Source organism: Plectropomus leopardus, chromosome 5 (genome assembly GCF_026936395.1).
Source record: "Plectropomus leopardus strain MGB_pleo_1.0 chromosome 5, ASM2693639v1, whole genome shotgun sequence".
NCBI lineage: Eukaryota > Metazoa > Chordata > Actinopteri > Perciformes > Serranidae > Plectropomus > Plectropomus leopardus.
In genome coordinates, this window is record NC_142180.1 from 32,263,305 (window position 1) to 32,288,288 (window position 24,984).

General features: G+C 38.3%; 1 protein-coding gene across 2 annotated transcripts in view; it reads left to right on the plus strand.

Moving 5' to 3' along the window:
• The window catches only part of kdr (kinase insert domain receptor (a type III receptor tyrosine kinase)), a 28,218-nt gene extending 3,636 nt beyond the window's left edge, over nt 1-24,582 (plus strand). Inside the window, exons 4-31 of one of the 2 annotated variants that reach the window (XM_042483184.2) lie at nt 319-440; nt 2,377-2,545; nt 3,288-3,427; nt 3,827-4,010; nt 4,554-4,668; nt 4,833-4,996; nt 5,309-5,465; nt 6,450-6,570; nt 9,191-9,302; nt 9,399-9,619; nt 10,077-10,245; nt 10,654-10,800; nt 10,887-11,018; nt 13,948-14,054; nt 14,417-14,552; nt 15,300-15,404; nt 15,513-15,626; nt 15,945-16,033; nt 16,263-16,425; nt 17,700-17,791; nt 17,900-18,022; nt 18,110-18,221; nt 18,309-18,408; nt 18,490-18,595; nt 20,385-20,530; nt 20,623-20,707; nt 23,621-23,706; nt 23,817-24,582. In XM_042483184.2, the coding sequence (XP_042339118.2) occupies nt 319-440; nt 2,377-2,545; nt 3,288-3,427; nt 3,827-4,010; nt 4,554-4,668; nt 4,833-4,996; nt 5,309-5,465; nt 6,450-6,570; nt 9,191-9,302; nt 9,399-9,619; nt 10,077-10,245; nt 10,654-10,800; nt 10,887-11,018; nt 13,948-14,054; nt 14,417-14,552; nt 15,300-15,404; nt 15,513-15,626; nt 15,945-16,033; nt 16,263-16,425; nt 17,700-17,791; nt 17,900-18,022; nt 18,110-18,221; nt 18,309-18,408; nt 18,490-18,595; nt 20,385-20,530; nt 20,623-20,707; nt 23,621-23,706; nt 23,817-24,033 (3,734 nt within the window). In that variant the 3' untranslated portion in view covers nt 24,034-24,582. The remainder of the gene's footprint in view (nt 1-318; nt 441-2,376; nt 2,546-3,287; nt 3,428-3,826; nt 4,011-4,553; nt 4,669-4,832; nt 4,997-5,308; nt 5,466-6,449; nt 6,571-9,190; nt 9,303-9,398; nt 9,620-10,076; nt 10,246-10,653; nt 10,801-10,886; nt 11,019-13,947; nt 14,055-14,416; nt 14,553-15,299; nt 15,405-15,512; nt 15,627-15,944; nt 16,034-16,262; nt 16,426-17,699; nt 17,792-17,899; nt 18,023-18,109; nt 18,222-18,308; nt 18,409-18,489; nt 18,596-20,384; nt 20,531-20,622; nt 20,708-23,620; nt 23,707-23,816) is intronic. The other variant, XM_042483192.2, reaches the window with a different exon arrangement.
• Nucleotides 24,583-24,984: the final 402 nt, after the last annotated feature.

A 24,984-nucleotide genomic window follows, 5' to 3' on the forward strand; every position in this document is an offset into this window, starting at 1 on the left:
ACCCCAAAATACTGTAAAAAGTTGTACATTTGTACTGTAAATGGTGTTAAGGTTACAGTACAGTGGTTAGAGATGTATTTTTTTACATTAATCAGGGTCATTCACCGTAATAAAAAAACAACCACTACTATACAGGTGTACATGAAATGCAATATCATTATTATATAAACATCCAGTCAAAGAAATATTAAGACGGCCAATCTTAATTTAAGGGTAGCCTGTCTCGCCTAGCTCCTGCCAGTTTGGTGTTGAGGTCACTTTAACTTTCTTCTTAACTTAATTTAAACACATTTCTTATGTTTGTTCATTTGATTTTAGATTACAAGGTGCCATTTGTGCCGTCTGAGAAAGAATACGAGGTGGTGTTCATCCGCGAGGGAGAGCGGGTGGTGATACCGTGCAGAGGATCGGTGGAAGATCTCAACGTTACACTGCACACTGTGAGGAAGAGTTATTTCTGTTCTGTTTATGTTGTTTCTTAGTGAAATCTAAGGTGTTGTACAAGCTGGAGCAACTTCTGGAGGATGAGAGACATAATAGTAGTGTAATATCTCATCTCAGTTTAACACTTTAAAATCCCTTTTAAATAATGTAAAAAAAAAAAGTTGAAGCAACTTTATTTTTATGAGTAAGTAGCTTAAAACTTTTGCTCATGAATATGGTAATTAAGTGTATAATACTTTCTTTTTGATAATGTGGAAAACTTAGTTGGAACAAACTAACTTGCATGGGTGATCAACTTGAAAACACATTTTTAAGTTGATTTCTAATAAAAATTAAGTTTTTTTACATTATTTAAAAGAATTTTTTTAGTGTGATGTCCTCCTACCATAATTATGAACACATGCTTTTAAGTTGATAACAAGTAAAAACTAAATTGGTCCAAAATTGTTCCCACATTATTTAAAAGAAACTTAAAGTGTTAGAGGGATGCAGACCCAAAAACGAATTGTCAGATTCAAAGCAAAAGAGGAAGATTTTTTTTTCTGCCAGAATGTGGGTCAAGCGTAAAAACAAAGGATCCTTAATTTTCCAAAAGGCAACAGATACCATCATGAACAGCTGACCCTTGATACCTGGTTTATGCACATGCTTTTCATACTTTGTGCCCCAGTTTGTGTCACAGCTTTCTATTTTTCTGTTTTCAAGCCCAAGCCAAAACAATGATGACATGATCAGGATTGTTTTTCAGACAGTTTTTAAGGAGTTTCACTCTTCATTCTGCAAACCACAAACATCACATTTGTATGTTTTATAGGCTTTTTTTTTTTGTTTGTTTGTTGTTGTTGTTCCATATGTAGCGGATATGTTAAAACTTCATTTTTAAGTTGCGACAACACGTTAGTTAACCCTTTGAAACCTGGGCAAATAGACTTGATTTCTTTCATAAACATGGAAAGAAGTCAATTAGCAAGTTATAAAGAAATGACCCAAAAATTAGAAAGAAATTAGAAAAAAAATAACAAGACAATTACCTGAAAATGAGCAGAATAAACAAACAAATAAACAAACAACAGCAAAATCAGCCAATGGGGAAGTAGGAAAAAAACCCTAAAAAGTGCTTAGAAAATAAAATTCAATTTCAAATGTGTCATTATGACAACTAGAAAAATAGTCTTCTGGACATTTTTTCCTTGGATAAAAATAATATTTTTTTAATAATATCTTGCCGTTTACTGGACATTTCTTGCCAAGCTCACTGCCTTTTTCCCTGTTTTTTGGAAAGAAAATCAAACCACTTAGCTCAACTAGATCAAAAGTTTAAATACTCATGAAAGATGTCTGAACTCAGCACATGAAATGTGTTGTCAACAAAAAATTCTCTTCATAAGGGTTAAAAAAAGATAATCTTTTACCATAAGATACCCTGTTTTGTTTCCACAAACATGGCTTGAAATGTCCAGATGAGAGAGACTCAGCTCACAAACATGTAATCTGAACTACGTCACATTAGAAACACTGATACGATAACTATGAAATGCACAAACACAATTTATCCATGGTTTGCAGAAACGCACCATGCCAACATTTTACTCTAGCGACTGGGCTGGAGCAGTCTAACCTTCATGTGTAAAACCAATGGAGTTCCCCTCTAAACCAGTGGAACTGAGACTAAATGCCTCTTTATTAAGTGTGGTTTCAGGCTAACTGAAACTGCTGCAAATATGTTTTCAACAGTTCCTCCATTATCAGCAAACTCCTGATGCTGATAATATTATATCAGTTTACTGAGTGTTTCCTACTTAAGTGGTGTGAACAAAGTGATGTTATCTTGTTTACACAGACAGAAAAGGCTCCTCATGTGTACAATGTGTTGGTGTTTATGTTTTTGTTTTCATTCTATGCTCGAAATCAGTAAATTTCTATGTCTGTCAGAAGTATCCAAATAAGGAGCTTCATCCCGATGGAAAAGACTCTTTGTGGGACGCCAGAACGGGTTTCACTGTTCCCAGTCATCTGATCAGCTACGCCGGCGTTGTGTCCTGCCAGACCCGGATTGGAAACGAGACGTTTAAGTCTCCTCTCTACATTGTCGCTGTTGTCGGTAAGATGGAGAGAGATTCACACAGAAAAGTATCACAAGTCAAAAATGTAGAAGTAATATACTGTAGGTGTGTGAGACAGAGAGAGGGGGACTGATGGTTGAGTTAACCCTTTAACCCTGGGAGGGACATTAGTTATCTTGTGCTACTTTCAGCATTACAAGCATTTAAACTCCTGAAATCTGAGAAAATTGGTTTTGAAAACATGGCCAAAGGGCTAGAGGCAACTTGGCAAGAAAAGTCCCACAAACCGCAAAAAAATATTGTAAAAAGAGAAGAGAATGTGACCTGAAAATCAGCTGAGGGTCATTATTTACACACATTATTTATACACAATTAAAAAAAAATTAAAACATTTTTCCCTTATATTTATTTTAAAAAATATTTTTATTTTTAAAATATTTCTTCTCTGTTTTTTTTTAAACAGCAATTTCATTTCTGAAGGTCTTTTTTTCTTTTACTTTATTTATTTTTTCTTATTTTCATGTAATTTCCCTGTAACTTTTCACAAATTCCCTGGTAGGTTTTTGGGCATTTCTTGTTAAGTTATTCATTGCCTTCTCCCAATACTTTCAAAAGAAATCAAGCCAATTTGCTTAACTTTCAGAGAGTTTAAGTGGGACTTGGTGGTGTAACAGAGCGGACCAGAGAGAACAGGACCAGAGAGAGGGAGAGAGAGTCGGTATTCTCTGGAGAACAATAGGCCGTCCACTGACTGCCTTGTCTCCCCTCCCTTTTCCGCAGGATACAAGATCTATGAACTCACCCTGACCCCCGCGCAAGTGAGGCTGTCTGTGGGGGAACGGCTGGTGCTCTGCTGCACCGCCAAAACCGAGCTCAACGTGGGCATCGAATTCAACTGGACGCACTCCGGTCAGGCCCTGGTCAGTGCCCGAGGCTTTTCTGTTTTTCCTCCGTGATGATCAGTGCCCCTGTATGTATATTTATAAGCCAACCTTCAGTCACGCTGGTTTACACACCGCTGAAGACAGACAGACACCAGACATGGTGCATCTCGTTTCCTCTTATCCGGGCACATATTTCTGACTTCCTGCTTTCAGGAATCCTTCAGCTTCTCTCTTTGTCAGGTCAAAGTGCAAAGGTGACCATGTTTATTTTGATGTTTCACCGGCTCACATAAGAAAAATAAGACTAAAGCCCTTTTGTGGTCGTTGTCCTCTTTAAAAAAAAAAAACAACTCTTTTGCTCTCTACTTTCACAATTATTCTAAGTTTGCTAAACGGTCTAACTTGCATTTCTGATGTGTCTCCCTCTCGTGTCAGACCTCGGTGAACGGTTCGAGGCCGACCCACGCACAACCGCACAAAAAGAAGCTGTGGAACTCTCTGGAGCTTTCCAACACACTCACAGTGGAGAACGTGACAGTCGATCACACCGGAAAATACACCTGCACTGCATCCAGCGGGCAGATGGAGAAAAGTGCCTGGGCAGTTCTTAAAGTGTATGGTAAGTGTACTGAACACATAATACAGACAGCTGTTTTGATGCTCATTGTAAAACGTTGGGAAAAAAACCATTCCAAAGACATTTATGCAAATTACGTCATCTCATCCTCACGTTCTTTTATGCTATTTACGTTGGTATGAGAAGTTTTACTCTTTTAAAGACAGCTGAGGATTTTAAAGTGTGTGGGTTTTTTTTGTTTAGCTGGACATATTCAGGATGTCTTGTGCATCATTTTGTACATCTTTCCCTGTAATTCAGCCTGAAATATCATAATAACATAATTAACTTGTGCAAAATACATGATTAAGTTATAGTTGTAAAGTTATAAAAATGTATTAGACAAAATTCACATCTTTTTAGGAGTCTTTACTTTTTGCAGAGTTTTTTCTTCTTAGTTTGATGTACCTTACCGAGCCCCAAAACAAACGTTCTGCTTCTTTTTTGTTTTTCTTTTACATGACCTTATTAAAGCAAATTCCCATTAGCTTTGCTGAAATGGCAGTATTAACTCTTGAAACATTTTGTGATTTCTCATTTTACCAGAAAAGCCTTTTATTGACATGAAAGAACCATGGCAGAAGGTTTGGGAGGTAAATGTTGGAAGTCAAGCAAATATCCCTGTCAAGTACTCGGCCTACCCAGAGCCCAGTCTCAAATGGTATGTTCAGTCTGTAATACAGTTAATCAGCTATATGTGTACTATTTATTTTGGCTATAGTCTGTGGGCTGCAGATTACTTTTTACTGTGACCTTGTTGCATTCATTTTTGATATTTTCTGACACAGATTACTTCTGTAACATTCCTCTTTTCTGTCTACCCAGGTTAAAAAATGGCCTACCACTGGCTGATTACAGAATAAAACAGAGAAGTGATACCCTCATCATCCAAGGAGTCACAGAAACAGATGCAGGGAATTACACAATGGTCCTGACCAATAAGAATACAAAAGAAGAGCAGAGACGCTCTTTCCAGCTGCTGGTCAATGGCATGTTTTGTTTTTTCTTGACCTTTTTGTATTTCTTCTTAAATAGGAACTTAAGTGCTTTTCAATGTGGACTCGTGTTTTGTGTCCAAGTGACTGGTTGTTTTCTTGTTTGATTTTTACTTTTTTTTGCTTATATTTTAGGTAATTTTCTTACAATTGTTTGCTATATATTGGGCCATGTCTTGTTAAGTTGATGTTGCCTTCTCCCTATGTTTTACAAATTAATCATACCAGTTCGCTCAGGTTTGAAAAGGTTAAACTGTCATCTGGTCAAGAGACACGGATGATAACTTTTTGTCTCATCCTCTACAGTGCCTCCTCATATCATTGAGAAGGAGGTGGCGGTGGACAATGATGTGTACCCATATGGCAGCAGCCCCACCCTGAGGTGCACCGCCCGTGGGTTTCCCACACCTGCACACATCCAGTGGCAGTGGATGTCTAAAGAGGACTGTCCAGAGGCCTTCCTGTAAGTGTTTTTAGTGTGTCTGAGTGTGTGTGTGTGTGTGTGTGTGTGTGTGTGTGTGTGTGTGTGTGTATGAGGGAGACACAGCAAGAGGTGGGACTTCCTTTCACACGCAGTGTTCACATGCTTCTCAGTCACTCATTGTCAACAGGTTGTTGATTTAGGAGAGGAATAGCTGCTTTCGTGATGTTGACAAAAACAAGAGATGAGACAATGAGAGCACACTCTGTCCTGATGCAGATCAGCGGATATGATTCATGCTTTCCACAATGTCCATTTTTTAGAAGGGCATCAGTTATTAAGACTGTGTTTACTCATTTGTACAATCCGCGATTTTCAGCCGTGTAATACTGCAGCTCTGTCCGAGGTCTCAACTGTTGTTACACTACAACCTATTTAGGTATGCTGTGATTTTACAAGTGTTGATATAGAAAGGAGGGGGTGCCTGTGAGTGGTGGCTTTGTCCAGAGGAGACCATCAGCAGGTTCCTTATCTCCTGCCTCCACATCAGAGCACTTCCTCACTCCTGCACTTTGTTTCCTGTTGTTCTCCCGTCATGCTCTCTGTCAAAAAAAGAGCTTCTTCCTGCTAAAGCTGCGATTCTCCTTGCACACTTTCTGTCCCTCGTTATCATGTACCCATTTTCACAATCAACAAACACTCAGTTTTCCTGTGTTTCTTAATTTGGATTGACATTTTGTCTGCGCCTAAAATAAGAATAAATTACATAACAAAAACAGAAAAGAATGAAACTGAGCATTTTTGCAAAACAAGATGAAGCATATGAAAAACACTGTAAAAAACTGTAATAGTGAAAGTCATAGGTCTCCATTTGTGAGTATTAATATCTACTTGGAGTGATAGAGACACTCTTGCAGTGTGCAAGAGAGTGTAACACTGAAGCTACATTCAAAGGAACATTTCTTTAAAAGTGTCACAGCCAGATTTGTTAGTCTCACCTGTTTTATGTTTGTTTTTATCCAACAGGTCTGGACTGATAAAGTCTGAAGTAAAACTAGAGGGGTGTACAGGTTGGAGAGATATCAGCAATAGCACTGGTCACCATCCTGTCGAGCGAATTATGATTGATGCTGAGCCTAACCGAAAGGTAAATAATTGCTCTTCATTACACCCCATTCTCCCTGTTGTCCATCACCATGAGTGTCCTGTCAGTTAAAAGTGAAAAAAGAAGTGTCACAACTGCTGACAAGCAGTCAGAGGCACGCTCGGCTCCCTCTCACCTAACACTGAAGCTCCATTGCGCATGGTGTCTTTCTCTCACCTGACACGCTGAAACTATAAGGGGTTTGGGATCCCATCCCTCCTTCACCTCCCTCATCCTTCCTCAGTCTCCCTCATCCTTCCTCATTCTCCTTCATCTGTGAAGCACATGGTCTCTCCCTCACTCACCTGAGAGTGAAGCTCTTGGGCCCAAGGTACCAGCACAGTATCGGTCATCCTAATCCTTTAGGAGAGGGGAAAGTGCCTCTTTCTTGGTTATATACTGTTGCTTTGAACAGAGGAAGGTTCACGCACTGAAGCTCCCCTTACAGTTTTTTTTTTTTTACGTTGAGCTACGAGCTTTTCTTCAGTCTGAAGATGTGCATGTAGGTCAGAACATCACTGGGTTTGTGGGTATCGCAATAAAAAAAACTGTAAAGGGAACTGAAGTGTACAGACCTTCCTCCGTTCAATATTCACACTTCAATGTGGTTCCAGCACCTTTTTCAATGTTTTTATGGATGTGCACATTTTTAACTTTTGCTAAACACTGTTGCTTGTAATTGTTTTTCTGTTGTTGTAGAGCCTGACTTGTCCCGATTTTAACTTATTTATCCAGTGCATTGCTTCTGTAGGCTTACCTTCCTGTATATATCCTATATATATGAGACGTGACGTAACGTCGTCACTGCAACTCAGGAGGATGTAAAACCCAGATCAGATCCTTGCTGAACTGACTTGGACTTTGTCAAAATCCTCCTTTCCTGCATGCTTATTGGCATGTTTCTTTCAGCAACTCTCCTGCTTTTATTCAATGCACTGTATCCACGTGAGGTGCATGAATGTGGTCAAAAGGACATAAACCGTGATTTTACATTTTTTAGGAGATTCCAAAATTGGAAGACACAGATGACTGTAGACCCCATGACTGTTCGCTATCTTGTTAAACTTTTTAGTCTTTATGACTGTTTTTTAGTAATTCACTCGTGTGATCTAAGTCAACCAAAGGCTAGAAATGACATTTGTGCCTACACAAAACTCAGCAAAAGAAAAGGTCCCATTGTTTTGTTGCTTCTCCTATCCGGGAATGTTCAACCCAATCCTGACTCCCATTTTAATTATTTTAACTGTTTGCATACTGCTGATGATTTTAAAGCTAGGTCTGGACTTTGTTTTATTCATCAAAATGTCAGAAGTCTGCTTTCTATATTGGATTTACTGAAAATCTAGACGAAATGTCCTGATGCTGATGTTTGGTCTGAACCGTGGTTAAACAAATCCATCAAAGATAAATACAGAGTTATAATGTCTTTTGTTGTGATCGTCCCAGAAAATGTGAGGGTGTTGCTATCTCTATAAAAAACAAATTTCTTGCTACCATTCTTTTATCACTGCCTCTCAGCAGATGATTTGAACTTCTTAAAAGCCATTTTACTACAGCTTTAGGGTGTTATAACCTTCATCAGTAAGCAGTGACACTTTATCATCTTTGAGTAATCAATTATAAGCCTTAGATTTTAATGAGGTTGTCCTTGCTGGAGATTTTAATTTGTACTTGTTGTCCCCTGTCTCTGACCATTTTAAATCTCTCTGTGACTCATACAATCTTACATAACTAATTAATAGCTCAACTCATCCAATTCTTGAATATCCAGAAAAATATTTCCTTCTTGATTTATTTTTGACAAATGCTGCCCACAAATATTTAGACATTGGTATTTTTGCAAATGATTTGAATGATTGCTGTGTGACAGGGGCAGTCAGACGAACTGAGCTGAGCTTCCAAAATCAACACCACAAATAATTCTTTAACAAGACTTTAAGCATTTGTGTGAGAAAGCTTTTTTTGTTATTTGTGGAACTTTGAGTGGAACAAAATGAATCACATTATTGATGTAGAATTTTATGGGACATAGTCTCACAGTGCCCTCATTGATATTATAAATAAACATGCTCCCTTTTGGAAATTTAGAGTGAAAGGTCATAACAATCCTTGGTTTTCCCGTGAGCTGTCCACTCTGTTAAAAGAAAAGGATATTGCCGATGTCTGGCTATAGCCAGTCAATCAAAATCCCTGGCAGACTGGCTGATCTTTAGACAGCGACATTGATTAACCCCTAATTTACCAGAGAAAAAAGTGAACAAGTTGAAGCAGGACCAGGCTTGTGGTCCTTCTCAGACATGCTGAACAGTATCAGAGAAATCAGTGAGTCACTGATTTCTCTGATACTGACTGCTTTGTTTAGGGTTTTTACAGGTTTACATCACTTGGTTTATTTTTTTTGGAGGAGAGACCTCTGCGGATAATTCGGCTCCTGGTAAAAACCTCCTGAACTGTGAACATTTAGGGAATTTTATCTGAGAGAAGTTTCAGCTGGTTAACATCTGCAGTCCTCACCGCTAGATGTGACTAGATCCCCCTAAATCTTTCACACTGTTCCTTTAGATAAGTGAATGTTGCGTTTTGACCGCAGGCAAATATTAACAAAGTAAATGCATTTCCCCAGAAAATCGCAAGCTCCTTGAAGATTCAGAAAGCGGAGGCCCACGCCCTTTACAGATGCACGGCTGCCAACAAAATAGGAGAGGATTCACGAATCATCTTCTTCCACGTCACACGTGAGCAACGTTTTTTTTTCTGTCTCATGTGGGTTATTTCTGTAATAATTTATATTCATCACCCTGCTCTTATTCTCGCTACGTGTCCATCTGCAGGTGGCCTTGAGGTGAGTGTGTCTCCGTCCAATAAGCCCTTAGAAGAGGACCATGTGGTTCTGCGCTGTAAGGCGGACAACATGATCTACAGCAACCTGGTCTGGTACCGCGTCCACAACATCTCAGAGTCAGAGCAGATCACGCCGATACAGCCCTGTCGCCCCTGGTGGACTATAACTAAGTACACTAACTCCAGTTCTGTACTGAAGAACAATCTTGAGGTACTTGTACTTTACTTGAGTATTTCCATTTCTTCTCTGCATTTCAGTGGGAAATACCTTTTACTTCACTACATTTATCTGCAAGCTTTTGTTACTTTGCAAATTTGGATTAATAATACAAAATATAATGAGGTAATAAATTATGAGGTAGTATTAAGGATAAAGGCACCCAGGTGTAAATAAATTAATCTGAATAAGCTTCACCTTCAAAAGCTGCAACTTTAAAGTGATAAACACATTTATTCATCAATAATTATTCCAATAATCAAAATCTTTAATATGTTTTATTCTGAAATGGGCCATTTATGCTAATGCTTATGTACTTTTATGTTACTTTTCTAAGATTTTAAATTAAGGACCTTGACCTATACCACAGTGTTTTTACATGATGGTAATGACACTTTTACTTGAGTAAAATTTCTGAATACTTCCACCACTGCCTGTCGCTCCCCTGCAGCAGAAGCCCCGGTCACATGTAGTGCTGTCCAGTCTGCAGGGCAACAACGTGACCCTGGAGCTGTCGCTGCACAACGCGTCCCGTGAGGACCAGGGTCTGTACGCCTGTCAGGTGGAAAACATCAAGACTCGAGAGACAACCTGCCTGCTCCGCCGCCTTTCTCTAAAAGGTAATGTAACTGTAAGGTTCTCTTTTTATTGTTGGAAATCATGTGACATGCGGGACCTACAAGTTGGGACTAGTGTATCATATTATAGCTGCAAGTTATTATTGTTCTGCTTATTAGTTAGTTGGTTAGTTTCTATTTCAGTGTCATGCCATTTCTGGCCTATCCCACATGAGATCAAAACACCATTACAATACAAAGCATGTGTCATCCTGCGGTTTTCCAGATATCTGCAAAAATGACAAAGTGGGTACACAAAATAAATGAAGTTGATTAGGATCATGAAGAGTATACAATAATAAGAAGAATATATTATTTAGAGTATTAAGAGTGGGGCATTAGATTGACACACAAACTAATATATATAGTTTTAAGTGTTTTTGAAATAAATTTCCTTTAATCTTCTTTTAGGTCTTGAGGCTGCCAGAATCCTTAATAATTTGACCGATCAAAAAGTTAACGTGAGTGCAACGATCAGCCTCCTCTGTGATGCAGCTGGGACACCAAACCCAATGGTGGTGTGGACCAAAAACAACCAAACTGTGGTGGAGGGCTCAGGTGAGGCATGCAGGCTTTACAATAAACACTCACTCGCTTCATGAGGAGCCAGAGGTATTCAAAGGCACAATATTGATGGTTTTCAGGTGTGATTCTGAGCCAGGATAACCACATTCTGACTATTCAGCGCGTGAAGAAGGAGGACAGCGGTCTGTACACCTGCACTGCATGCAACATCCGCGGCTGTGACACCTCACAGGCCTATTTGACTACTGAAGGTCAGTGCTTCCCCAAATAATTAAATTACAACATTGTACAATGACGAAGTATTTCCTGTTTGCTGGTAGCATAGATGGCCCCGGGTAAAGACATATAAACGTCCCCACACCCCTTCTCCTTCTCCTTCTGTCTCGTAGGTTTTTTTCAGTCACTTTGGTCATTTAGCTTAATTTTTTAAAACCTTTTATACTGTTTTTAACATTTGTTTTGTGTCTCTTTGTAGTCATTTTGTCTTCTTTTAGTGTTGTTGTGTATCTTTGTGGTGATTTTGGTGATCTCTTTGTATTCATTGTGGTCACTGTAATTGTTTTGAATTTCTTTGCAATCTTTTTGTGTCTCTGTCATCATCATGCTTTTTCTTTGTAGTCTTTTTGCATCTCTTTGTTTTGCTTATCTGTCTACGTCTTTTATGTCTCCTTTGTATCTTTGCCATTTTGCATCTATTTGTAGTCTCTCTAGGATCATTTTGCTTCTCTTTGAACTTATTTTGTGTCTCCTTGAAGTAGTTTCTTATTTTCTTTGTGGTCATTCTGCAAATTGCAGTTGTTTTGAATCTCTGATGTCTTTGTTTCTCTGTCATCATGTTTTTTCTAAGTAGTAACTTTGCATCTCTTTCGGGTTTTTTGTGTCTCTGTGTAGTCATTCTGTGTATCAGTGTAGACATCTTGCGACTCTTGTATTTATGTGTTATTTATGTGTTTGTTTGTGATCATTTTCCTTTTCATTGTACTTGTTTTGTGTCTCTTTGTAGTTGTTCTGTATCTTTTTGGAGACATTTTGTGTATGTTTATAGTCTGTGTCTTTTTGTGGCTGTTTTTCTTGTGTTTGTACTTCTTTTGTGTTTCCTTGTGGTTAATCTTTTCATCTTTGCAGTCGTTTTACATCTATTCTCTTTCTGTGGTTGTTTTCTGTAATTTATGTCTTTTTGTTGTTGTTTGTCTCTCTTTGGTTGTCTTGTGTCTCTTTCCAGTTGTTTTGCGTCTCTTTTAGTTGTTTTGGGTCCTCTGTAGTTATTTTGTGTTTCTTTGTATTGTTTTTGCATCCTTCGTATCTATTTACTAGTTTTACAGTACAAGTTAATAGTCACTGGTCCCTGAGCCTGTGTCCGGTAGACCCGGTCAGCAATCCATTGCTTATAGTAAAGAAGGTATTGCTCATAGTTCATGCTAAAAACTTAAGCCTGAACCTTTTGACAATACCCACAATACTTACAAAGACAATGTATTTATATCTGGCCTCAAGACTTCAGCAGTTCACATCACACATATGACATGTTTGATATCAAAGATGTAGAGTAAGAATAACTCTGCTTCCGCATGACAGGAAGTTGGCCCAGTTAGTGCACATCCTCCTGGGAGTTTCTAAATCCAAAACAATGAGGAGACTGCAGGACAAAGGGAGAGGCCAGCCCTGCCACAGCTCCGGCCTCTGCTCTCCTGTCCACCCTTTTTTCTGTCCAGTGACAAACAAACAAATGCGCTAACTAGAACCAGGGGCCTACGTGACCTGGACCCCGCCAGCAGAATGTAGACCCAGTTACAGTAGCTCCCAGCTCAGTCCAGCCCTGCAAACGAGGGAGGGCAGAGGAAAGATCAGCTAACAAGAAAGTCACTGTGTGTGAGGGATTTTTACAGAGCAACAGAGGGGGAGAGAAAAATATATTTCTCAGTTTTTTGGGGTGGAGAGAGCGGTTGAATTATATGTGTGACATTTATGAAATCAAACATGTGACTGTTTTTTACTGTTAGTTAATCCTGAGTTACATGTTAATTACATGTTTCCCTAAAACTATAGCTGTCTTTGTTATAATAAAAATGATAAATAATGATACACTTTATTCATAGAGCACCTTTTATACAGACAATGGAGAATCGACACTGATATTCAAGATGCCTTTCATAAGTATTTTGAGTGCTTAGCAAATTTGATTTCTTTCAAAAACATGGGAAAAAAGGCAATTAACAACTTAGGAAGAATTGTCCTACAAATTACAAGAAATAAGTACATTTTAAAAAATATTTTTTAAAAAAATTGCGAAAAATGCCCAGAAAAAATATTTAGTATTATTGTAGTTATATATTAAAATTTATGTTACAGAATCAGAATTATTTTAAAGTAATTTTTAAGCTAATTTTCTTTTCTTTTTTAAACCCCAATTTTTCTGTGATTTTCCTGTACTTTTTGCATATTTCCTGCTAATTTTGGTGTAGTTATTAGGTTGCTCATAGCCTTCTTCCCATTTTGCAACGAATTCAAGACAATTTGCCCTGCTTTCAAAAAATCCAATTACTTTTCCAAAACTTTCATCGATTTTAGTCTTATTCCATGGTTTTCAAGGCCTGTAAAACATGATTGTGAAATTCCTGACTCTTCCCGGTTTTCCATGACCGTGGGAACCCTGGACAAATAATGAAGACAAACTGGCTCTCAGCAGAAAGAAAAATTACCCAGACCTCACTTTTCTGTCCCCCTCTTTCCCCCTGATAATTTTTCACGCGGTCTCTAAATTGAATTACAGGGGAGAGGGTTCATTACATCGTGTAGTTACACACTGCGGCTCTGATAGGCCTTTTCCAAGTTGTCTTTGGCAGTGTTTGTTCATGCTGACTGCTGACCATTTGTTATGACTAGATAAAATGTCAGTATGCTTACAGACCAGATTCCAACAGTCTCCTTCCTCCAACCCAAACACAGACACACACATACACATGTGTACATGCCAAAGACAATGACAAACCCGTCTGAGCTTTATGCAACAACACCAAGGCACGCCACCCAAATTACACTCGACATTCCACTGTGACTGTCCCACGACTTCCCCTGAAGCACTGACACCAAACTACCTGCATAATCTGATCTGTGACACATTTTTTATCATAAGGCCACCTGTGAATACCCCTGCCACTCATATTGTTGTGTTTATTCTAGGTGCGGAGGAAAAGACAAATGTGGAACTAATTGTTCCTATTGGGTCAGTGGTCATCGCCATGTTTTTCTGGTTGCTGATCGTCTTTGTCATCCGTGGCAGAAAGAGAGTAAGAACTTCCTCATCCTCCCTTTGCCACACTTTTCCTTCCTTGGATTTTCCCTCCAGTTACACTCAGGGGAGCTGGTACTGAATTAAAAATATAGCTAAAACACACACATGCACGAGCACACACACTGTGGGGGTGTATGAGTGATTGGAAGTGACTGGTCTGGCTCTCAGTAGCCGCTCTCTTTTGTATGTGGGAACAACAGGGCCACTCTCTGCTCCCATAGGTCACGTAGACCTGCAGCACTGATTGGGCCCCTTTTTACCGTCACTGGAAAACGGCTGTACAGTTTTATTGTGAAAGGAGAGAATGAGATGTTAATGAATTGAGGCTCATTAATTTACACGTTCTCTCTCTTTCAGCCAAGTGGTGGGGATCTGAAGACGGGCTATCTGTCCATGATTCTGGACTCGGAGGACATGCCCATGGACGAGCAGTGTGAAAGACTCACGTATGATGCAAACAAATGGGAGTTCCCTCGAGACAGACTGAAGCTCGGTGAGAACGCTGCAGGCAGAGAAGTGGCTCACTGAGTAAAGAGTCAGTGCTTTAACTTGTGACAGCGTCCTGTGTCCTTGAGAAACACACTGAGTCCTACAAGTGCCAGCTCAGACAGTTTCCCTGGAAAAGTATAATAATGCATTATGCTAAAAAAGAAGTTTTTTTTTGTGTTTTATTCTACTGAGATTTTTTAGGTTATAGTTCACAGTTCCTGCTAGCAGCAGGCATGATGACAGTGCTGGTCTGTCAGTCCACCACCTTTGCAGATATTTCGTCACAAACCAAAGAATTGGGCAAATTTAAATTTTTGACCTGATGATTAATGATAGCATTAAAGCAGGGATACTCAACGTGCTTAGCCTCGGGGACCCTTTTTACAAAATGACAGGAGGCCAGGGGCCAGTTAATAAAATTATGTATGTATATATTTTAAAAAAAGCCTGTTTTCAACATTTGACATTTTATGTCCCCACTAATTTTTGCTAAATCCAGGCACAGCAGCATTTCTAGGATTTGTTGACATTCAGAGTGTCATTTAGACCTTTCTCAGCCCACTCCACCACCCACTCACTTTTATAATTAAAAAAATAAAAAACTGTATTTACATTAAAAAAAAATCCTTCTATGAATAAATCTTTTCCTAGTCTGAATTATAAAATGGTCAGGGGGCCACTAAAAAAACAATGTCGGCACTGATGGTGATATTTGCATGTGTGTTTTCATGATAAATGTTTTACATTAAAGGTGACCCGCTGGGACGAGGAGCGTTTGGTCAGGTGGTCGAAGCAGCTGCCTTAGGCATCGAGAAAGCTACCACGTGCACCACTGTTGCCGTCAAGATGCTAAAGGGTTAGTATTTTGTCCCTCTTTCTCCACCTAAAACACACAGGTCCACTAACAGTACACACAGTTAAAACTGTCAAACGCTAACAGGTAACGCATCTCTCTGTGTTACAGAGGGAGCCACATCGAGCGAGTACCGCGCATTGATGTCCGAGCTGAAAATTCTCATTCATATCGGACATCATCTGAATGTGGTCAACCTGCTGGGAGCCTGCACGAAGCCTGGAGGTGAGTCATCATACGGAAATGTACTGTACATGAAGACGGGCCCATTTACTTTGTTCCCTTTTGTGTCCCAAGCATGCAGTGTTACCGGTAATTTTCCTCTTTATGACGGCCAGTGATGGAATTTAACAAGCGTTTCTAAACCTAATTATAGTTATCTGCGTCTATTTGAGTTGGCTTGTATTTATTTTCCTTTCTCTCTAATATGCCTCACACTTCTCATTAAATCAGCCTCTAGGTGTCCTTCCTGGTTCCGTTATGTAAAGTTACAAGTCGTCTAACTTTGATCCCTTGCCTCTTTGCTCTTCCCTCTCTCTGCAGGGCCTCTGATGGTGATTGTGGAGTACTGTAAACATGGAAACCTCTCTAGCTACCTGAAGAGCAAGCGTGGAGAGTACAGCCCCTACAAGGTAAATGAAGTGTGGCCCTCATGCAGTCAGTAAACAGCAGCCAAGCCTCTGATGTGGTTACACTCAGCCCACACAGCTGCACACAGTCCCATCATCGACCACAGATCATTACGCAGGTTTAATGGCCAACAGACTATCTAACATATTGTGATACACACATACAAAAGCTGCAAGCTGAATAAAATATTGTGATTCTAACTCTTGTCTCTGTGTTTCCCGTGGTCAACAGAGGAAGCGAGTTGACAGTCAGAAGTGGGCGTCTGCAGAGGAGGATGTGACTGAAGGGGATCTGGGTCTGGGGAAGATCGCTCAGCTGGACATCTGCACAGGAACGGCCGTCTGCTCCAGAGATGAAGAAACAGCTTCAGGCAGCAACATTGACACTCAGGAAGGTGGGAGAGACGACTCAGAGTGACACAGCTTTCACTTTAGCACCACTGCATAGCTTCAGGACAAATGCCATACGGAAATGTGATATAGATTGTACATATATTGAATTCCCATATATATATATATATATATATATATATGTATGTGTGTGTGTGTATATATATATATATATATATATATATGAAACCAATTAGAATTTGGAGAATTTCATATATTGACATATATGTCTAGCCTATACAAATGTGTCGCTTTTTGAATATTTGATACATTTATTGCCTTGTATGTCGCGTGTATTTTTCAAACATATATATTTGCATACATTTGTAAAATTACACATACATAAATTTCATCTAGAAAAAGACATTATCTAAGTTTTCCAAGTACAGCGTAAGGCAAATACAAAATATGTTTTAATTGATGAAGGATATAAAAAATTAAGAAGAAAAACATACATAAAGCACACAGTATATTTATGTATATGCTGATTTCAAAAATTTTCAAATATAAATTAGATATATATTGTTAAAATTTATGGTTGCAGCATTAATTTTGGTATAGGAATTCCGAATACAGATATTTTTAATATATCTACTTTCTGATTTTATATATGTATGTATATATATACATATATATATATATATATATATATATATATATACACACACACAATAGAAATACGTTATTTACATCTATATCAATCCCGAAGCCCACTGAAATGTGTTGATATTATATACATATATATAGAAAAGATAATAATATGTCAAAAATGAATAAGAAAACATATATAATCACATAGAATGTTTATGTTATTTTCATAAACTTGCATATGCATTGAATATATATTATTTACATGTGTGGTTGCAACACATAACATAGTATAAAAATTCGTCATGTAGCTATTTTTAAATATATGTACAAATATAATATACGCTTATATTGTAGAAAAATGTAAAAAAAAAAAAAGAATAAGAAAAACATACATAAGCATACTGAACTTATACATGTATTAATTAAATATGTATTATCAACATGAATTCTAGCAATGTATAATACCATAACAAAATTCCTTATATAGCTATTTTTAATATTTGAATAATACAAATATTTCATGTTTCAATCTTATATCTCTATATATTTTCAGAGAATGTATGTGATAATAAAATATTGCCTCACTCGTAATATAGAGGCATTTATGTCATATGTTACATTTCTGTGTGGGTTGTAATGTTTAAGGGCTCATATTTACGTTTGTTAAAAATGCATCATGTGACCGCAGAGAGCTCAGACGATGACCACCTGACCATGGAGGACCTGATAAGCTACAGCTTCCAGGTGGCCAAAGGAATGGAGTTTCTGTCGTCCCGCAAGGTAAAACAACTATTTAGAAATCTGTGTTTATGCATGTAGACATCAAAAAATTGTAGATAATAATCTTGTTTGCTAATGTGAATTCCTGTGTTTCTGTTTGATTGGCAGTGTATCCACAGAGATCTTGCAGCCAGAAACATCCTGCTTTCGGAGAACAATGTGGTTAAGATCTGTGACTTTGGCCTAGCCAGAGATGTATACAAAGACCCTGACTACGTCCGCAAGGGAGATGTAAGCTGCCCAAAGTTACACATAGCTGATCTCTCACATAATTAAGATCTGTGAAATAATGATGCTTACATCTTCATCATATTACAGGCGCGTCTACCTCTAAAGTGGATGGCTCCTGAGACCATCTTTGATCGTGTGTACACTACACAAAGTGATGTTTGGTCCTTTGGGGTTCTTCTCTGGGAGATATTTTCTCTGGGTAAGCATATTAATCACAAGTTCACATAACACAAGACACATAATGATCACTGTATGTCTGCAATTTCACCTGTTTAACCTCCTGCAGGGGCTTCTCCCTATCCGGGTGTTTGCATCGATGAGTTATTCTGCAGGAGGCTTAAGGAAGGCACCAGGATGAGACCCCCAGAATACGCCACCACTGAGATGTGAGCGGACATGATGCAACTGAATAAATGATGGAAATTTAACTTATTCAGACGTCTTTAAAATGTACTCTCTGCTCACAGATACCAGACCATGTTGGACTGCTGGCTGGATCGTCCCACAGACAGACCAACGTTCACAGAGCTGGTCGAACATATGGGCAACCTGCTGCAGGCCAGCGCTCAACAGGTCTGTTTGGTTTAAAGCAAATGTCTGCTGTGTCCGTAAAACATTTAAAGTGATAGTTCACCCCAAAATCCATTATACATAGATTGTTTTGGTGTGAGTTGCAGAGTGTTAGAGATTCTTAAAACCTATTTTTATTGACTTGCTTTTATGTGATGTCATTTATTTTTTTTTAATTAGTGTATTTTATTCATCTATTTATTTATTTAGTTTTTAATTAATTTATTTATTTTTTATAACATAATTTATTTTTTATTCTGCAACGGCCATCTTTAATTCTATTACTAGTACTATTATTTCTGTTTTTACCACAAATATTCTTCAAACAGCATTTATTCATATCGGGATTGGTTGCTGTTGTTATTGTTTTGTGATTGTTTCTCTCTTTTCTCTGGCTTTAGTTTGGTATTACTTTTTGGCTCTTTTTGTCATGTTACTTCTGCGAAAATCACCTCTCGCTTCTGCTTTGCTTTGTTTGTCAAAGCAATTTGTAAATTCAGTTTTTAAAGGTGCTATATAAATAAAGTTATTATTATTAATATTTCGCCCGTAGAGATGTAACTAGATGGCACTCGGCTTGTGCCATAAAAATATATTTTAAAAAACTCAGTTGAAAGGTGTGTTTTCAGAAGTCATGGCCTAGTTATTCAAGAATATCCACAGATCTTGTTTCGAGTAGTTAATTTGTTTTTCCTACTGAACTACACCCACCAACATATCAATGCAAAAAAGAAGCAACCATCTACTTCAAGCAGCAGCTTCAGGGGTTAAAAAAATGAAGCCAAAATGCAAGTGCTAAAAAACTGCAGTTTCCCAAAAGTCCACTTGAGTCTGGCTCCAAGAGCAAGTCAATCCCCATGACCCCCATGTTAAGATGCCCAACTTTACAGAAGAAATAAACATGTTTAAAGCCTGGAAGAAAAAACAAACAAACAAACAAACAAACAAACAAAAAAAAACGGTTTTGGACTCTATAGCTAATGGCAACATTCATGACAGTTATACGGAGTGAATTTTTATACAATTCACCAGTTTACATTTTATTAAGGCTTAAAGTTTGCAAAAAATAGGGCGGAGCAGCTGACTGGCTGTGTGTGAAAAGTGTCCTCTGCTTCAAAGTCAGATCGGCCCCTTGCTCATCCGCAGCTCCAACCTCTCGTCACTTCTGTCTACAAACAGCCAAGGTGGTGATGGCCAAAATGCCAAACTTAAGGCTTCAAAGTGAGAGTCCACAAACCACTGGGTGACCTCATGGTGGCGCCATCACTTTTATTCACAAAATTACAAATAACAATTTGCCTCAGATTGCTTTAGAGCATATGACATTCCTCTGTATTTGGACCCTCACAGCGACTAAGGAAAAATTCAAAAATCCCAAAAATGCCTTTATCGAGGAAAAAAACCCTTTAGAAACGAGGAAGAGCGATTGAGGGGGGATCCCTCTTCCAGGATGGACGGACGTGTAATTGATGTTGTAAAGAACAATTGAATTACAATAGATGACAAAATAATACACAGCAACAAGCAACATGTTCACACTAATTCGCTGAGCAGTGCCAAGTCACTGTGGGAAATTAAGGAAGTCATTAGCTGAAGTAGAAGAAAAAAACATGCTGATGCAAACTTGTTGCAACAGGAAATACTGATTATAGCATCAGGAAAAAGTAATTTCTGGATATATTTAATATCAGTGATCGCTTTAATGTGAGCTCATATTTCCACTCATTTGTGTGGATTTATTGATCCAGTGTGTATTTGAGGTGTTGTAATTAAGAGTATTCTTGGTCTCCAGGATGGGAAAGACTACATCCCTCTGACAGCTGGCGGTGAGGCACAAGAATCTCCAGTAACCCCGGCCCCCAGGAACCCCTACAGCCGGCCCCAGAGTGGGGAAATCCTGGAAGCTCAGCTCCACTATGACAAACCATCGTCCCTTGGGTCAGCATGATGATCTCATTCCCCACTAACATCTCTGAAAATTAAAATACTCAGCGGTGAATCTTGTTCAATAACTTATCTCCTCTGTGCAGACTGCAACAGCAGAGTGAGCGTTGCAGTCGTCCCCTCAGTGTGAAGACGTTTGAGGACATCCCTGTGGCGCGCAGCAGTGTTATGGTGAGCGAGTGTGACTCTGCACAATCATCACACATTTGCAAAACAGATTTTTATCTACGTATTGCTTTGAGAATGAGCAATGTTTTCTTTGTTCTTAAATGTTTCTCTACTTTTAAATAAAAAAATAGAAATGTATTATGAATAATGCAGCTCAGTGCATCACAGCCACAAAGTAAAGCTTTAAAAATAACAAAACCAAAAAAAATAAATGTAAAGATAAATGTAAAGAGGAGGAGTTTGTTAAAGTATGACCCCTGTAAATGGCCAAAAAATGTGAAAAAAAAAACCAACAACAAAAAAGCACAATTAATTTAATTCAAACTCCCAAAGACTTATTTTTACGTCTGGAAATGATAAATGTTCAAGTCAAATTTTGCACATGTAGGTGAAATGTACAGGAGTTTTCAAGCACCTTTAGCCCTTAAAAGTGTAATTTATTTGAGAGAAAAACCCATCAGTTTTTATAAAAACATTAATAAATAAAATAATAGTCATTTTGTTGGGTTGTAGTACAGATGTACCTAAAAAAACTGGCAACATAGTGCACTGTACAGTAATTTCTCCACCCATAAACTAATACACATACATTCTTTTTACACTTTTATACATTTATTTTCTGTTTGTGGTTAGATAGTTAACAGGGGTTGAGCTGCACCCTGAAAACCTTCGGTAGTCATTTTTCCTGGTGCAGCAAACAGGGAAAACGTATAGTGAAGCAAGGGAGGACACACACACAGAACTAAAGAGAGTCAGGATTTTTTTTTAAATGCTTACATTTAAAATGTGTACATAAACGGTGACAAAATGTGAAAAAGTGCAAACATTTTGGTCCTATTTGACTTTTCTCAGTGCAAAATGTGGCATGATGAGTCTCCCTGTGTGTGAGTTCCTCCTCAGCTGCACCTGGTCAGTAATCTTTGCGGTATTTGTGCATATCCAAAAACCTACTGATATCTAAGTCTTTCACAATGTTTAAAATTAAGCATTTTTTTCCTTCTGACTAGAAAAGTTGGATTTCTTCAACAATTGTCATATTTTTTCCCCCTTTTTTCCCAGTTTATTTTAGCTGGATGTCACAGTTCCCTTGAGTTAATCGCAGGTTGATTCAGATCACCTGTTGCTCAGGGTGTGGGGAATGACTCCTGATTAAGAATTAAAAGCAGCTTGATGCATTTTCCCTCTGGACCAATCAGAGTGTGACTTCTGGGGGCTTAAGAGAGGTGGTGAAACACACTCTCAGGGCATTCTGATCATGCCTCCAACTGATACACACATGCACAAACACCTCATATTAGTGCCTACTGCCAGCAAGAAATGGATCTGATCTTTAGATCTTTTTGAGTCTTCTTTACTTTCATTTTCTTCTCTGTTTGAGGGTGATTTTGAGCATTTAGAAACCTAAGTGGAGAAAATATTAAAGAACACCTTTCCCCTGGGTTACCTTCATCCAGGGGTGTAGATTTTGAGGGGAGCATAGGGGACAGTGGCAGCTCACCCCCAAATAACACATATTTAAACCATGATTTGTCTATCCCAATAAAAACATGAAAGCAACAGAGGACTTTTATTTTGAAAAAATCAAGACATTCAGCTTTTGCCATGAATGCGTGCAGAGACGGCATGAAAAGTGCATGAAAATAAACCAGAATGCAAGAACTTGAGTGTTTGCAGTTCAAAACCCCCAAATCCCCCCATTTCATAAGTGTCTCCCCCAAAATTAAATGAAAACTATGCCCTTGACTACATCAAGGCAGTTCTTAGTGTTTTTGTGCAGGACTTTTTTGTCTTAACAATGACCAAATGCCCATTTTATTTTGAGATTTTGTTTATTGATATGATCGCAACCCCATATAGCAGCATATTTGTTAATTATCAAATCGGCGTTATTAAGGCAGCATTTTATTTGTCGTGACAGCTCTTTTGAGATTTGTTTTTCACTCATTATTGAAAGTTGGGGCAAAGCCTTATTGTGATTATTTCATTTATTACCTTTCGATTATGCTCTTTAAAATGATAAAATCTTGGCTTTTTACCCTCGTAGTAGGCCAACCTAACAGTGATTTAATTTCTTTTTTACATAGCATTTTTTGCAGTTAAAGACTTGAATTTTTTCAACTGTCAGGCACACAAAAAGTCTAAGCATTATCATAAAACATGAAGAAATGTTAAAGGATTTTGGTTTTATTAAATAAAAGGTTATTTAAAGATCTGTACAATAAAAGTTTGAAATCTCTATTTAAGAAATAAAAAAAACATTTAATGTTGCCCAAGCAACATGTAATTAATTTATAGAACAAAGACCACATTGTGTGTGTGTGTGTGTGTGTGTGTGTGTGTGTGTGTGTGTGTGTAAGAGAGTGAGAAATATCCATGTTTTCACAGACATGGAAGTAAAATGTAACTGCAAAAGCACTATATAAGATAGGACTTCTCACACTGGGAACATTCATATGTTATGTCACGCTCAAGAATCAGAAACAGAAAATGCAAAAGTGAGTGCAAAAAAAGGATAGAAAATTACGAAATAAAAAATAAAAAATAAAAAAAACAAAATATACACCTCTGACTTCTGTAGATGCTGTATATACATTATTGATAGTTGCACAGGATAACTGAAACACACACATGATGAGGAGTATATTTACCACAAAAATATAACAATATAGCCTACGAATTTTATTGCACAGTAATATGTTGCATCCAACTGCGTTGCAATTATTTTGGAAGGACATAATTTGTCCAAATTCTCAAGGAGTTTGCTCAGAGTGAATTTTTTTTTAAATTATATGGTTGGGAAATGGTTCTCAGATTTCTTTCTAACCACCTAAAATCTGGGGAATTGGTACAACCAAAAGTTAGTGTTTTTCTGAATGCACCAAACATCCGTGTTCATTCCACTTGTTATCTCGACAGGAGGGTCACACAGACAGTGGGATGTGCTTCTCTCCAGAGGAGTCGAAGGGTTTGAATCAACAGCTGCCAGCTACGCCCAACTTCAGGTGTGAGGGCGACGCATCAACACAACTCATATAACATCTATCTGGGAACATTTGTTTTAGCTGCGAACGAAATTTCAAATATACGTCTCCTTCCTGTTTTCTGTCTTCAGCCAGCTGCTGCGCTGTAAGAGTAAAGAGTCTCTGGCTTCTGAGTCATCCAATCAGACGAGCGGATACCAGTCAGGGTACCACTCTGACGACACAGACACCCCTATCTACGCCAACGAGGAGGTGATCATGAAGCACAACATGCTGAAGAAGCCTCCGCTGCCCAAGACGCCGGACAAATTCAACATGGAGATCCGTTACAGCACACCACCTGTCTGACCCCCAGTACTGAAAGTCTTTTCACTGTACAGTGTTTGTTTGTTTATTACAATTTAGAAACAATGACAACAGTTTTTTTTTTGGTTTTTTTTTTTGTTTTGTTTTTTTACAAGAGATAACTTAAAGAGTCAGCTGTTAAAATGAAGGTTGCATGATAAGTTTGTTAGCTCTCTTTGGTCAGCCGGAGGAATGCTTTCATGTTTACACAGTGAATAAAACGTCTGGGGAGCCGAGACACGGGGACACGCCTACTTCCTGAGGCGCAATCCACTCACTTCCTGTGCAGCAGGAAATGACATCTGGAATTTTTAGATAATGGAATCAGCAAATGTTTTTGTTGTGTTTTTTAAAGTTTTTTTTTATTGTGGTGGCATAGTTAATGCCCGGAAAGGAGGCAGTTCTCTCAGATCAATCAGAACGAAGTTTCTGTGGAGTCACATTTGTACAGTTCCTTTATGCATATAACTTTACAGTATTTTATTAAATTGTATTACTAAACCTGCAATAAATGTAACTAGTTTTATAAAATAAAAAATACTCACAAATTAATACACGTTTGCTTTTTTATTTGGCACAGAAAGTCCATATTTGTTACTTTTTGTTCTTACCAAACATGATAATCCGTGAGCGTGTTTGTCTGTTTGTGTGTCTCATACACCTCATTTCCTTTCTGTGTCTAACGCAAAGAAAACAGCATGTTCCCAGCCTTGGTCATTGTGTGTATGCGTCCTATAGGAACAATGCCCTTGCAGCCTTGGGTATTTTCTTTGCTGTTTTCAGCTCACAATGCCCATAATAGCCCTGCCAAGGCCAGTGTGGGCCAGTATGACAACAAACAAAGTAAAGGGTACATTTTAACCCTCAGTGCTCTTGTGCTGTGATCAGGCACTTCTCACAAGCATTTAAACCTCTGAAACCTGAACAACCTGGTTTGATTCTTTCAAAAAGGCA